Source organism: Dama dama, chromosome 23 (assembly GCF_033118175.1).
Source record: "Dama dama isolate Ldn47 chromosome 23, ASM3311817v1, whole genome shotgun sequence".
In the NCBI taxonomy this organism is placed as follows: Eukaryota; Metazoa; Chordata; class Mammalia; order Artiodactyla; family Cervidae; genus Dama; species Dama dama.
The window spans coordinates 26,688,667-26,704,538 of record NC_083703.1 but is presented as its reverse complement, the minus strand read 5'-3'; the positions used below and the strand labels follow the sequence as shown (position 1 = coordinate 26,704,538).

The 15,872-nt window shown below is 44.5% G+C and overlaps 1 protein-coding gene and 1 long non-coding RNA gene across 3 annotated transcripts in view; both read left to right on the top strand.

Moving 5' to 3' along the window:
* Positions 1–2,438, top strand: part of PRTFDC1 (phosphoribosyl transferase domain containing 1) — a 97,139-nt gene extending 94,701 nt beyond the window's left edge. The window contains exon 8 of one of the 2 annotated variants that reach the window (XM_061126221.1): positions 2,081–2,438. In XM_061126221.1, the coding sequence (XP_060982204.1) occupies positions 2,081–2,097 (17 nt within the window). In that variant the 3' untranslated portion in view covers positions 2,098–2,438. Of the gene's footprint in view, position 1; positions 841–2,080 lie in introns of those variants that run through there. The other variant, XM_061126219.1, reaches the window with a different exon arrangement.
* Positions 2,439–5,819: 3,381 nt separating this feature from the next.
* Positions 5,820–15,022, top strand: LOC133044666 (uncharacterized). Its single transcript, XR_009690018.1, has 3 exons — positions 5,820–9,540; positions 11,035–12,144; positions 13,421–15,022. It is a non-coding gene; the product is annotated as an uncharacterized LOC133044666 (long non-coding RNA).
* Positions 15,023–15,872: the final 850 nt, after the last annotated feature.

The window sequence follows — 15,872 nt, the reverse complement described above, 5'->3', positions numbered from 1 at the left end:
GTACTTCACTTTGGTGATATTTCACAGTCTTAGAACCTGGAAGCCTTTTCAGTGAACCTCTGAGCCCATATACTAGAAATGCAACTGGATTCCATACTAATAAAGGAGGAAAAGGACAATTTAATATAAATTTCAGTTTGCACACTTCTGACAGGCCATTATTATCTGCTTTGACAAAGCCTCTCTGAACAGCAGTGTTCGGTGCATCTTAATGATGTTATGAAATGGGCCTTTGCCCAGTGCTCTTGATTGGAGCTTCCGGTATGTGATAACGGTATGTCATGTATGCTTGGATTTACTCAACTGTGTTTAATACTCTGAATTTTAAATAGAAAAAACACAATGGCAGCAAGTACCCTGGTTTCTCAGCACCACTTGTTTATTCGTTTGAGACTTGAGCAAATAGCAAAATTGTGGGGGGAGGGGAAGGTGTTTTCAGTGCTTGAAACTGGGCAAGTATAAATTGTTCTTGTATTTCCGTCAGAGGGCCAGACACTATTATGTATTATCCTAAAGAAGAATACAGAGGCTGAATAATTTTTTTAAGTGGCCTTATGAGACTGATCACATAACCCAGTGAGCTACAGAAAACTAGGATACTTAAAAGTTTTTTCTGAATAACATTTTTTTCCATTTCCACTGTTTTATGGGAGGTTTTCTAATTTATAGGGATTTTAATTGAAAATAAACTTGAGTGCCAATAGAGCTGTTTTTTCCTCACTTCCTAAAAAGAGCAAATGCAAAATAAATAACTAAGCAGCCTTTGTTTGGTTCTGAACTGTATGTGGTGTATTGTTATTGAGTTCCAGCTTCCTTTAAAGTAATAAAGAATAAGAAAACTTGTTATGTCTCATAACTGCTTACTGTTTTTCTTCCGCCTTCGTATCTTTTATATACTTGTAGCCAATAAACTGTGTGTGAGCCGGTAGCTTAAATATACGGCTGCATACGTCTTCCCTGTGGCTTTATTTTTGTTAACCTGGAAAAAATCCAGTATATGCACCAATATAAGCAAACGATTAAGCCAGGCTTGATCTGCTGCTTTTTTTTTCTCTCTCTCTTAAGCTTGTTTGTAAGAACAAGGAATTTGAGTTGTAGAAAGAAGATTTTCCTGCATATCTTTGTTCCAGTCAGAGAAGAAAATAAACCACACCCAGCTATCCCAAGGGGCCAGCAGGCAGAGGGAATTCTTTCTAGCTTTGTTCTACAGAAGAATCAGTATCCAAGTTATAGGTTGAAAATTTAATCTAACTGGCCAGTTTCTTAAACTATCAACATAAATCTTCTAAATATAATTTCCCACTCTGCCACATTTATATCAGAGGACCTAGAAAAATCTAAAGACATTTGATTTTAAATATAAAATTATCCAGAAAGTATGTATGATTGAAAGATTTTTCTTGAAAATGTTCTATTTTAGTAACCATCAGTATCATTTTTGAGGACTGTAGGTTTATTCAGATTAGAAAGGAAATAGATCTACTTCACAAGATTTTGAGAAGGAATTATGAGAGTTAATACTGAAGAAGAAAAATCCATTAAACACACAAGAAAGGTAATCATTCCTGAAATGTTTTCTAGTCAGACAACATTTTGACAGTGATATCCAAGAACATAATCTTGGGAAGAATATTATTTCCTTTTCTCTTGAAAACTCTAATCTGTTTAGTACCACTGAGTTTATTCAACCTAGACCAAAAATGTAAAAGCATATCATCTGATTAACAGCCAATGCATTTATTAATTTAGTGTCCCAAAGCTGAGTAATAAGGGGGAAGAAGTGTGTGGCATGTTTCCCTGGAAAAATTTGCATTTGGTTACAATCAACATACTTACTAACACTTTGGGATCTTTCAAACAGTTCAGAACCCCTCGTTATAAACTGGCCCTTATTGGACTGGAACATTTCACATATTGAACCAGGTGTCCCCAAGCTGAACTGTGTGAGGGTCAGATCCTAATGTGTCTTTTTGGATTTTCTTAATTTATTTTTTTTTATTGAAGGATAATTGCTTTACAGAATTTTGTTGTTTTTAACCTTTGGATATCTTTGAGTATCACTTGTTTTGCTGTGTCTCAGGCCTGCGGAGACTATGAACACAGCCACCTCCCCAGCCTCCTGTGCCATGAACTTGGATCGGCCCAGCGGACACAGAAGGTAACCCATCCCACTTCTGAAGACCTGCTGTCATGGAAATATCGCCCCATTTTTGTAATCGAGTTACTATGTTCTAGGAAATTGAAACCCTAAACCACACCTCCACCCAGATGTCTGGCTAATTTGGGCAAAAAATAGCATTTGGGAGTTTTACTTACTTTACCATCATAAAGTTCCTTTGGGTCCCCTGATGACATCTGAGGCCTGGTGGGCCAGCGAGCTTCGTGAAGGGAAAAGAGGATCACAGGAGGGACTCTGGGAGTTGATGCTGGAGGTGTACAGAGTAAGGAAGGAGGATGCGCTAGGGAGGGCTGCGTGGTCCGCGGCCCCAGTCATGCCCCGTGAGTGGATCTGAACGCTGTGGAGCAGAGAAAGATGCCCTCAGGAAGAGCTGTTTTCCTAGCAGTCTTCATGCTACACAGTGGAGCAGCCGGGTGGGTCCCTGCATTTCACCGAGGATCCTGGTGCAGCTTTGCCACGGGGAGGAGTCCTAGGAAGACATCTCCCTTTGAAGACCCCAAGGACTTTGCTCTTGGGATGGGAAGAGTTGGGGGAGTTCTTGAGCTGGGAAGGGAGTTCACATCCAGGGTGCTTCATGAGATGTCCCCTCAAGAGACTTCATGGGCCACAGGTGTCCACAGGGGGCCAGAGCACCCCATGAGCTGAGTGTTGGTGACCATGTGTGAGAAAGCTCCGGGTGCCCCAGAAACAGCAATCACCTGAGTCACGCTGTTCCATGATGCTGGTGCACTGGGTGAGGATGGCTGGCCCTGGGCCGGGGAGGGTGGGGGGAGGAGGGGCTGAAATCCACCCACATTCCACTTGTCCAGCCTCGGTCTGTGTCAGGCTTCAGGTAAGGGTGTCTTAAAGGGGTATCTTTTGCTAGTCTACCAGAAAAGAGTGCATTTTTTGTTTGTTTGTTTTAGCAATTTCTCATCCAGGAGTGCTGAGTGCTGGGCTTGGTTGCTCAGTCGTTTCTGACTCTTTGCAACCCAGAGGGCTGTAGCCTGCCAGGCTCTTCTGTCCATTCCCAGAAGAATCCCATCTCTTCCAGGATTCACCAGGCAAGAATACTGGAGTGGGTTGCCATGCCCTCCAGGGGATCTTCCCAACCCAGGGATCGAGCCTAGGTCTCCTGTATTGTGGCGGATTCTTTACTGTCTGAGCCACCCGGGAAGCCCAGGAATACTGGAGTGGGTAACCTATCCCTTCTCCAGAGGATCTTCCTGATCCACGAATTGAACTGGGGTCTCCTGCATTGCAGGTGGATTCTTCCAGCCGAGCTACCAGGGAAGCCTGAGGTGGCTTTTTCTGCCAGAGTGAGATTTACTTAGAAACAGGTAGGGAAAAAGACAGGGTGGGTGCTGGAGCACCGCATTTTCCAAGTGAGAGGAATAAGCCTGAACTAATGGTACGGTGACCTCATCCATATCCAGATCCTAGTGGGTGTGGACTAGTGAGTAAGCTATGAGTAAGGATGGTGAAGTGTAGGCAACTTGTTCAAGAAATCTGGCTCTGAAGAGACACCATAGCTACAAGGTTTTTGAAAAGTGTAACAGGCTTGTGGATCCCTAGGGGTACAGTGGATAAGAATCCTCCTGCCAGTGCAGGGGACACCAGTTGGATCCCTGGTCTGGGAAGATCCCACATGCCACAGAGCAGCTAAGCCTGTCCAGTGCAGTGGTTAAGACTTCTCACTTCTGCCCCAGCCACTGAAGCCTGAGCCCTGGAGCCAATGCTCTGCAACAGGAGAAGCATTGCAATGAGAAGCCCTCAAACCACAACTAGAGAGTAGCCCTCGCTTGCTGCCACTAGAGAAAGTCCACTCACAGCAACAAAGACCCAGCACAGCCACACACACACACAAGATGGAAGAGGCTTGTGTATCTTTATTTGCTATAGAGAACAAAAAAATAAAGCAAAATAGTAGAGTGTATTCATTATCGACAGCTGTATAACAAATTACCCCAAAACTGAGTGGCTTAAACCAACAATAATTATTTCTCTTGCATGCTTCCAAGAGCTAGGAGTGTGGAGAGAGCCCAGTAGGGATGGCTCGTTTCTGCTCCATGATGATGGTTGCTTCTGCAAGAAGATGCAAAGGCTGAGGGCTAACCTATCCAGTGTGGCAGCCATTAGCCATGTGCAGTTACTTGAATTTAAATGAACTGAAGTTAAAATTTACTTTTCATTCACACTAACTACATTGTAGTTGCTCCATGGCCTCATATGGTAGTAAGCACAAACAGAAAATATCCATAATGCAGAAAGTTCTATGGGTAGCTGTGATCTGAAAGCCTGTCTGGTGGTTGATGTTGGCCTTTAGCCTGAACCTCAGCTAAGGCTGGAATTCTGTGTGGTGTCTCCATGTGGTTTGGACTTCCTCACAACATGGCAGCTGGGTTCCCTAGGCAAGTACAGAGACAGAAGCAGGTGGATGCTGTATCACTGCTTATGCGACAGGCTCGCTACTATCACATTCTATGAGTCAAAGCAGATACAGGGATTTTCCTGCATTCAAGGGGAGGGAACACAGATTTCCACCACTGAGGACAAATAGCAAGATTTCCTGCCTTTACTGCAGAAGTTCCAGGTTTGATCCCTGTTGGGGGTACTAAGATCCCTCAAGCCATGAGATATGGCCAAATAAATAAATAAAATGTGATTTCTTTCTTTAAAAAAAGAAAATAGCAACATCATATTGTAAGAAAATCAACTGACGGACTTCCCTGGCCAGTCCAATGGTTAAGACTCCTCACTTCTGATGCAGGAGGCGTAGGTTTGATCCCTGGTCCGGGAACTAGATCCCCCATGCCACATGGTGCTGCCAAAAAAAGAGAAAATCAAGTGAGATGGCATATATATTGCTGTGGCCATTTTCAGAAACCAGAAGATGAGATCTGCCACAGAAAGATGATGTGCCCCTCATTTCCCTACTAATAGGATTAGTGAAGGAATTGACTATTCAGTCGTCATAATGCATAATTGAATGTAGGCCTGCTTGCACAGATTCTTAAAGATTATAAAATGCTAGCTAGCCACATGGGAAAATATGAGATGATGAACAGCAGGCAGTAGCATACCTTGATTACAGAGACAGAAATACATGTCTTCCCACTGACAGTATCTGGAATAAATTAAGAAGACTTTGAATGAGCAGTTTTATTTCTGTTAAGGTGCTTTAAGTTTGAAACATAAAAAACTGTAAAATAATTTTTTGACAGGCATCCTATAGATGTAAATTCATTTTAGTATTTCCATTTTTATATGAAAAAATTGCATAATAATTTGGCCAAGAAAGTGATTAAGGATAGGGGTCCTTAAAAACACAATAAGATTTAAATGTAACAAAATGAACAGTTACATATATATATATGTAGTTATATATATATATATATAAAACAGTTACATATATATATTACATATATTATATTAGAAATAATACTCACCAAATGAATTACAAAACAACAGATAACTGAGTACTAATCTCTTAAGATTTTTTAATGAAAACTGCTCTGACTTATCTAATCTCCTAATATTGAAAGACAGAGGTGGTTGACTGAAAAAAGAAATCAATGTAATTTGTCTTATCTTTAGTAAGAATTTTGGCTCTGTTATGTGAAGAATATTCATCAATAGCCTGAGAAAATGACTAATAGTATATAGCTACTGAGTGATTGCACAAATCCTTATAATTGCATTCAAAAGAGATCTGTCATGAGCATAACAAAGCATCTCATGAAAGATTCAAGCCCAGACACTGGGAGTGTTGACATTTCATGAAAGATTTGGCTGCAACTATCGTGGGGCTTCCCAGGTGGCAAAGGGGTAAAGAATTCACCCGCCAGTGCAGGAGATGCAGGAGACGCAGGTTCGATCCCTGGGCCACAAAGATCTGGAGGCAGAAATGGCTACCCTCTCCAGCATTCTTGCCTGGAAAATCCCATGAGCAGAGGAGCCTGGCGGGCAGCAGTCCATGGGGTAACAAAAAGTTGGACGTGACTAAGCATGCACACACGCACACTGTGATCAAGGGCTATGTGAGAACTTAACAATAACTCGATGTAATTATTTAGCACAAAACTCAGAGGTAGGAATTGGCATCTCCACTTCAGAGATAAGGGAATGAGTATCAGAGAGATTAAATCGCTTACCCAGGGTCACACAGCTTTGTTCAAAGCCCATAAAAGGGACATGTGCTAACAGAGGACGAATGCAAGAATTTTGATCTCTTTGTAACTCTAAGCTGTAACTTAAACAAGTAAGACCTGAGAGGTTCCACTCTTTCAGTTAGAGGCAAAGGCGTGAAATGCTGAAGCCAAAATTCCAAACCCAAGTAATTCTGACTTCTGCATCACTAAGCTCTACTTTCAGGCCCAGCCAGTCCTTTCCAGGCCTTGCTTTTATTCATCTGTTCACCCAGAAGAGACAGGCCTCATTGTGTAGCTATGAGGAAAAATTCATTAATAGAAAATTGGTAAACCTATCGGCAATAGCAAACATCAAGATGCTTATAATTAACTTGAGAAAAAGAGATGGCCTGGGATGTTTACTTGCATCAAACACTGGGCTTCTCTCTGAGTCCAGCCTGCTAAAGCTGCTTCCATCCAGAGAGGCCTCTTGGTGAAGTCGAATGTCATTAAATGTAGAGAAGGTTCAGGGCAGAGCTGTTCAGCAGGAAAACAATCGAGGCAAGGTCACATGGTGAGCAAGGGCTCTAGAAGTAAGTGCTAATGTCTGTGCAATGTGCAGTTCATCTGTTCTTGTGCCATCAACAGAACGATGGTCCCCCAAAGATATCCACGCCCTCACGCCCATAGTGAGTGCATTGCCACACGTGGCAAAAGGGACTTTGCAGCTGATTTTAAATTAAGGATGTTAAGACAGGAAGATTATCCTGGATTGTTCAGGTGGACCCATTGTAATCATAAGGATCTTCATCAGAGAAGAGCAGAAGAGTCAGAGAAGGATGCAATGGCAGAAGAAGAGGTCAGAGACAGAAATTTGGAGATGCTCCCCAGGGGGCTCTCAAGGTGGAGGAAGAGGCCATGAGCCAAGAAATGGAGGACGTCTCTAGAAATGAACCAGTGAGGAAATGGATTGTCCCCTAGAGTTTCTAAAAGGAACACCTTGGGGATTTTCCTGGTGGTCCAGTGGTTAAGAATCCACCTTGCAATGCAAGGGACTTGGGCTCGATCTGTGGTCAGGGAACTGGGGTCCCACGTGCGATGAGCAACTGGGCCTGTGCGCACCGCGATGAGACAATCTGTATACCACAGTGAAAGGACCCACAGGACACAATGAAGTTTCCAAGTGCCACAGCTAAGACCCGAATCAGCCAAATAAATACATATTTTTGTTTTTCTTAAAGAAAGAAGCCTCTTGATTTAGTCTGGTCAGAGTTGTTTTGAACTTCTGGCTTCCAGAACTGCAAAATAGCACATTTGTATTGTTTTAAGTCACTGAACATGTAACAGTTTGTTACAGCAGCCCCCTGATAAACCTTCTGTATGCTGTATGGCAGGGGAACCTTTTCTTCCACAACTTCTACGGGGAGGCAGCACACCTAGACATGGGGGTACCACACAGGACGGCCACCACACACTACCCCACTCCCCGCCAGCAGAGCAGGAAGAGTGACGCATGGAGGCCTGTCTCTCCACTGGAGTCGGTGACAGGGCAGGATAAACCCAGGACTTTATTCACACCTTTAAACATCCACGAGATACACTGATTGTTTACTGCATCTGAGTATTGCTAGACCTCCTTACTTCTGAGTGACATAAAAAGTGCTGACTTTCTGCTGAACGCCTGTGACTCAGCACACCTGTGGAAAGCACGCACCCCATCAGGGCTGCATCTGTCTTACTCAATGTGTCGTGTGAGCCCAGCATCACGCCTGGATGACTGTGAGAAGTGCCATCACCATTCCTGACACCATTAGGTCACTTCCTGGTTGGGACGGTGGTGATGTGCTGGGAAACGGTGCGTGGACCCCTCTCGTGGTGTTGCCTATGACTGGTTTGTTCCTCAGCGCCATGAAACCAGGGCAGATTCCTGAGGGCCAGCTGCCTCATGGTGTAACAAACGCTTTTAATGCCAGTTTCACTTCATGACATCATTTCTCACCACTCTCCGTGCCCGCCAGACAAGCCTGTTTGCGGCCTGTGTGGGTGGCTCTCACTGATGGCTCCTTTGTCCTTCGGCACAAGAGGTATTTATTTCCACATTGCATGTTTTTTACTTTCTCTCTACAAATTCACAGCCGTCTTGTCTACCTCAGTAGGAAGCCAGGTGCACTTCTATTAATAGACCCCCTTCCCAGGTTCCATGGCTCTAACCTGATCCTCCCTCGAACTCATGTCTCCTGTTCTTACTGTGATTGGATTCATGAGGGAAGAGTCAGGTGGTCTCTTTTTGACCAGTGGTCAATTTTATGGATCGTGTGTAATCCCCAGGGAAATTGTAAGCCTCGAGAGGGGAGGAATCGTGTCTTCAGTCTCCTTCCTGTTATATTTTTGCCAAGACATCAATTAGCACAGCATTTGGGCTTCAGTGAGTATTTGACAAATAGTTCTAACTTGTTTTGTTCTCTCTTTTTAAGATTTTTTAAGGTGGACTATTTTTAAAGTCTTTATTGAATGTGTTACAATACTGCTCCTTTTTCTTTTTAATGTTTTGGTTTTTAGGCCACAAGTCATGTGGGATCCTTGCTCCCTGACCAGAGATCAAACCTAGATCCCCTGCATTGGAAGGCTCAGTCTTAGCCTTCCAGGGAAGGCTCCTGGTCTGTTCTTTTCTGCAGGTGGAGAAGCGGACCTTGGTTTTGCTGGGGTTTCACCCTTGAGCCCCCGGCCCTTCACTTACAAAATGAGGCAGTGGCTGGACCATGTCTAAAGGCTCTTTTAGGTCCAGAGTCCCACGGGCATATTTCTGTCTTAAGCGATGTCCCCCAGTCTGCCCTCTCCTTTCCTGCTGCTACTATCTGACCCCTCTGAAACCCTCCCACCATCATCAGCAGTCTGGAGGCATATTGGATACTCACGGTCGGCCCGGCCAGCCCCAACACTCAGGAGCACTCTACGTGTGGGGCATGGCCTTCTGAACAGATCTATGGAGGGTCTCCTTGTGTTTGAATAATGGGCAGACATGAATATAAGCAGCATTTTGGGGTTGCCGCTCCAAATGCCTTCCCTACTCAGATTAACAAGACTTCTTCCCCCTTCCTCTCTTGTATCTACTCAAAACACTGCCTGCCCTGGAAGCCCTCTCAACGCCCCCCTGAGACGTGCCTGTCTCGTGCAAGAGCTATGGATGCCATTCCATCACAGACATGGGGAGGAGGAGATTACCTGCACAGGTGGCTTCACAGGAGACGCTGGGTATGTATCTGAGAAGGCAAGTTATGAACTTGGGCAAGTTGGTCAACCTCAGACTTCCCGTTTCCCTTCCAGGGGGTGCTGGTTTGATCCCCGGTCTGGGAGCTAACATTCCATAAGCCATGCAGCATGGCCAAAAGGAAAGTTGTTCACCTTCTCCATGCCTCAGTTTCCTTATCTGTAAAATCAGGCCAAGAATGCTACTCACCTCATAGGGTTCTGGTGAGGGTTCAGGGAATTAGAACCAGGCCTACTACTTAAGTGCTTAAGTAGCTGTTGGCTGTTACTATTATCATTGTCATTATATGGGAGCTATTCAAGTTAAGGCTTCTCTGGTGGCTCAGAGGTAAACAATCCACCTGCCAGTGCTGAAGACTCGGGTTCTATCCCTGGGTCGGGAAGAGCCCCTGGAGAAGGAAGTGGCAACCCACTCCAGTATTCTTGCCTGGGAAATCCCATGGACAGAGAAGCCTGGAGGGCTACAGTCCATGAAGTCACGAAGAGTCAGACATGACTTAGTGTTCAGTTCAGTTCAGTCGCTCAGTCGTGTCCAACTCCTTGCGACCCCATGAACCACAGCACACCAGGCCTCTCTGTCCATCACCAACTCCTGGAGTCCATGCGAACCCATGTCCATTAAGTCGGTGATGCCATTCAACCATCTTTTCCTCTGTCGTCCCCTTCTCCTCCTGCCTCCAGTCTTTCCCAGCATCAGGGTCTTTTCAAATGAGTCAGCTCTTCGCATCAGGTGACCAAAGTATTGGAGTTTCAGCTTCAACATCAGTCCTTCCAATGAACACTCACCCAGGACTGATCTCCTTTAGGATGGACTGGTTAGATCTCCTTGCAGTCCAAGGGACTCTCAAGAGTCTTCTCCAACACCACAGTTCAAAAGCATCAATTCTTTGGTGCTCAGCTTTCTTCACCGTCCAACTCTCACATCCATACACGACCACTGGAAAAACCATAGCCTTGACTAGACGGACTTTGTTGGCAAAGTAATGTCTCTGCTTTTTAATATGCTGTCTAGGTTGGTCATAACTTTCCTTGCAAGGAGTAAGTGTCTTTTAATTTCATGGCTGCAGTCACCATCTGCAGTGATTTTTGGAGCCCAGAAAAATAAGTCAGCCACTGTTTCTCCATCTATTTGCCATGAAGTGATGAGACTGGATGCCATGATCTTAATTTTCTGAATGTTGAGCTTTAAGCCAACTTTTTCACTCTCCTCTTTCACTTTCATCAAGAGACTCTTAAGTAGTTCTTCACTTTCTGCCATAAAGGTGATGTCATCTGCGTATCTGAGGTTACTGGTATTTCTCCCGGCAATCTTGATTCCAGCTTGTGCTTCCTCCAGCCCAGTGTTTCTCATGATGTACTCTGCATATAAGTTAAATGAGCAGGGTGACAATATACAGCCTTGATGTACTCCTTTTCCTATTTGGAACCAGTCTGTTGTCCTAGAACTAATATCCAAAAAAAATGTCCTTTTCATTATAGGGGACTGGAATGCAAAAGTAAGAAGTCAAGAAACACCCAGAGTAACAGGCAAATTTGGCCTTGGAGTACGGAATGAAGCAGGGCAAAGGCTAATAGAGTTCTGCCAAGAGAACACAGTGGTCATAGCAAACACCCTCTTCTAACCACACAAGAGAAGACTCTACACATGGACATCACCAGATGGTCAATACCAAAATCAGATTGATTATATTCTTTGCAGCCAAAGATGGAGAAGCTCTATACAGTCAGCAAAAACAAGACTGGGAGCTGACTGTGGCTCAGATCATGAACTCCTTATTGCCAAATTCAGACTGAAATTGAAGAAAGTGGAGAAAAGCACTAGACCATTCAGGTGTGACCTAAATCAGATCCCTTGTGACTATACAGTGGAAGTGAGAAATAGATTTAAGGGACTATATCTGATAGACAGAGTGCCTGATGAACTATGGACGGAGGTTCGTGACATTGTACAGGAGACAGGAATCAAGACCATCCCCAAGAAAAAGAAATGCAGAAAAGCAAAATGACTGTCTGAGGAGACCTTACAAATAGCTGTGAAAAGAAGGGAAGCGAAAAGCAAAGGAGAAAGGGAAAGATATTCCCATTTGAATGTAGAGTAGAGTTCCAAAGAATAGCAAGGAGAGATAAGAAAGCCTTCCTCAGCAATCAGTGCAAAGAAATAGAGGAAAACAACAGGATGGGAAAGACTAGAGATCTATTCAAGAAAATTAGAGACATCAAGGGAACATTTCTTGCAAAGATGGGCTCAATAAAGGACAGAAATTGTATGAACCTAACAGAAGCAGAAGATGTTAAGAAGAGAGGTGGGAAGAATACACAGAGAACTGTACAAAAAAGATCTTCATGGCCCAGGTAATCACGATGGTGTGATCACTCACCTAGAGCCAAACATCCTGGAATGTGAAGTCAAGTGGGCCTTAGGAAGCATCACTACAAACAAAGCTAGTGGAGGTGATGGAATTTCAGTTGAGCTATTTCAAATCCTAAAATATGATGCTGTGAAAGTGCTGCACTCGATATGCCAGCAAATTTGGCATAGTTGGGCTGTGCTTTGCTGGAGCAGCCATGAAGAGATACCCTAAATCCAAGGTAAGAGAAACCCAAGTAAGACAGTAGGCCCTGACAGAGGGCATCAGAGGGCAGACAGACTGAAACCACAATCACGGACAACAGGCCAATCTGATCACACAGGCCACAGCCTTGTCTAACTCAGGGAAACCAAGCCATGCCTTGTGGGGCCACCCAAGACAGATGGGTCTTGGTGGAGAGGTCTAATAAAATGTGGTCCACTGGTAAAGGGATTGGCAAACCACTTCAGTATTCTTGCCTTGAGAACCCCATGAACAGTATGAAAAGGCATGACTTAGTGAGTAAACAACAATCTGAAACCAACTCCCAGTAGGACTTTCTTCTGCAGGAGGATGGGTGCTTGGGCAGGACAGAGAGAGGTGAGGTCATGGCAGAGCCAGCTGGCTTGCTGACAAGCAGAAAAACCCAGAGAGCTTCACACCCATATTTTTATCAGAGATAGTGAATCACAAGCATTTCATGTCAGAAAGACTTAACACTGAAATAGCTTCTAACATCTCTCCAGTGTTTTTATCACACTGTTTTATCTGGGCCTTAAAAAAAAAAAAAAAAGTTAAATCGTGCTTTGCAGGGTGGAGAAAAGAAACATCCCAAACACTTGTCATTGCTCTTCTTTGTCTGTGTGTCTTTCATGCCTGATGAACAGCGGGCTGCTCAAATGATGGCGTCTGTGGAGGGCTCTTGGTGAGGTGGAACCAGCCTACTGAGCCTCATTCAGCCCAGTGTGAGGACAGGAAATGAGTGCATTGTTCTGAAGGCTGTTTGTTGCCCCATTGTTCCTCCAGCCCAGGCCTGTGTGGGACGGTTTGTACTGCGGCACACACAGCGGCCATTATGCCCCCTGCAGCGCCCTTCACGCAGCTGTGAGCATCTGTGCCCGAGCCAGCGGAATTCACTCAGAAAGGAGCCACACCAAGTCAGGGCCCTCCTCGTCTCTGGGAAGGTCCTGGGCTCTCCCACGTTCCTCCTCCCACTTGGCCAAAAACAGCAAGCAGATTGAAGCCTGCTTGGATGTATACCCCTCTGGGCTCTTCAGAGGTGGGGCTTTGGGGTAGAAAGTTCCAGCCTCCGTATGGAATCTCCATTCACAACTTGCCGACCCAGGGTAGGGGCAATGATACCCAGTGACTGGAGGTGCCTTTCCCCTAAGCTGAGGGTCTAACCACTGCAAAGCTCTGGGTCAGCAGTGGACGGACATCCAGCCTGGTCATTCGCACCATGATGGCTGTGAGTTTAGCCTAGCATGTGTCTCAACAAAACTCTGTGGTTCTTTCAGGTTCCCTTTGGCCCACCTATCAGAGGACACGCATATAGGTCTTCAGAAAGAGAAATACTAGCTCCCGGGTTGAACATGGGCAGCCAGGAGGACTGGGGCAGTGAGCTCCCAGACAGACATCCAGGCCCAGCAGTTGCAGCCACCCGCTCTGTGTGTGTAGACGTGACAGCCTTCTGGCCCTCACATTGAGCCTAAGGTCAACAAGGGCAGCCCTGGAGACCTGATCATTTCGTCTTAGTCACAATGCCTACGTTGTTGGTTGATAAACACTGGTGCTTGAAGACTTGCTTGTATAACATGAACCAACCATCTGGGCTGTTCTTGGGACTGCAGTGCTGATCGTCAGAACATCTAACACAAGGAGCCAAAAGGTAAACATTCCCATAAAGCATATGTGTGTGGATATGTATGTAAATCTGTGTGTATAGACTTATCAGTATCAATCACTAACAAACGCAGTTTCTCTGTCTTTGCCAGCAAATTTCCAAGTGGGATGTAATTTAAAACGTGAGTTAAATAAATACAGATACGTAGATGTCAGTTCGGTGCCTCACTGGCTACATTTCCAGTTTTCACTGTTCGATGTCACCCTGCGGTTCATTCCCAGAACAAAGAAGGAAGTGAACTTGCCCACTTCCAGCCACTAAATGCTGCTTTGCTTGTTCACCAACAGAAAGGAGTGTGAAGATATTGAAGGAAAACGCTTCCCTGGGAAGCATTCATAGGAGTCCATCACTTTCTCCTAGGACACAATTCTTTTTCCAATCAGGAAAAGATTCTCTTGATAATCAGCTTACCCATTTCTTCTCCACTCTTCCCCCCCAACTGTGATTTGGAGGTTGGAAGGACAACAAAAATAACTTCACAGAGAAGACTAAGGATTACTCACTAATTATGTTCCCTTCCCACTCATCCGTCTTGCCAATCTTGAGTTTTGCCAACTTTTTTTTAAATGTTAAAAAGCAGAAGGAGGAGAAGGCAGCAGAGAACGGGAACAGATGAGGCCTTAAATCAAACGTGTTTTCATGGTCCCAGCAAGGTGTGTTCTCTCAGCGAATGGCAACCTGAGGTCTACTTGCTTAAGGCCAGTGTCTAATAGCAGTAGATGGAGCAGCCCCTTCAGGATGGAGGATGAACCAAACTAACATTAACTCTTTAACACAATTATTGTTCTTCAGGGTATCCAGTGAAAAACAGATTTGAACAAACACAATGTAAAAAACTTCAATGAAAAGAAATCTGTGAAACAAAATTCATAGGAATGAGTCACTTGTCAAGAGCATCTTTGCAAAACACTTGGGACTTCCCTGGTGGTCTGGCGGTTAAAAGTCCTGGCTTCCAATGCAGAAGAACATAATTCCTGGTCAAGGAATTAAGATCCCACATGTGGTGCGGCCAAAAAAAAGAAAAATAACCACACTCTAAAGTGGAGGTCTTCAAACATTTTTGCTCACAGCTCACCTTTCTTTCCAAAGAATTTTGAAAAGCTCTGCACTCCCTCACCTGTTTTAAAGATAACTTCCACAGTTTTTCCATGTAAGTATCCATGGTTGCCAAGGGTGTAATTTCCAGCAGATTGCAAATGTTAATGTTTTAAAAGAAAAGTACACATCACTTTGAAATGTGTCTGATGGAATCTAAACATGTAGACAACTTGATACTCATTTTCATCTGTTACCAAAAAAATACATGAAAATTCTTATGTAATATCTGGAGACAGTATGTCCTTTATTTTTATTTTTTCCATCTGCCATATAATTTTGTCCTAATGAAATGTACTTTTATCCTTGAAAGTCTTTGATTAGTCACACTGTTAGGCTTCTCTGTAACAAAATAGGTTTACAAACTGTGCTTCTGGCTGGAATTTGGGAGGAGGATTGGAGATAGATTTATGGTTCAAGGGAGTGAAGCACCCCTAAGAAAGTGCTCACCAGGTTGCTTCAGTGTCATGCTCAGTGTGAGAAGAGCGAACAGCATGGTGCCCAGGACCCAGAAGTTTCCACTGGTCCATCCCCTGTGAGCAAACTGCAGTGACTCAGCGGGTGAGAGGAGGAGGCAAGTAAAATTTGAAAGTGCTGTTACCTCGCAAAACTCTCTGTGAGACCTCAGGAACATGGACTTCCCTGGTGTTCCAGTTGTTAAGAATCCACCTGCCAATGCAGGAGACACAGGTTCAGTCCGTGGTCTGGGAAGATCTCACATGCCGTGGGGCAACTTAGCGCCTGCACCATAGCTGCAGAAGACTATGTGCTCTAGAGCTGGTGCTCTGCAACAAGAGAAGCCACCACAATGAGAAGACCACACACCTCAACTGGAGACGAACCCCCCAACTTGCTGCAGCTCGGGAAAGCCCGCTCATAGCAACAAAGACCCAGCGCAGCCAAAAGTTTAAAAAAACAGACTTCAGGCGCATAAAGCAGCACTAGTTTAGCCTGAAGTGTGAGAGTGTGGC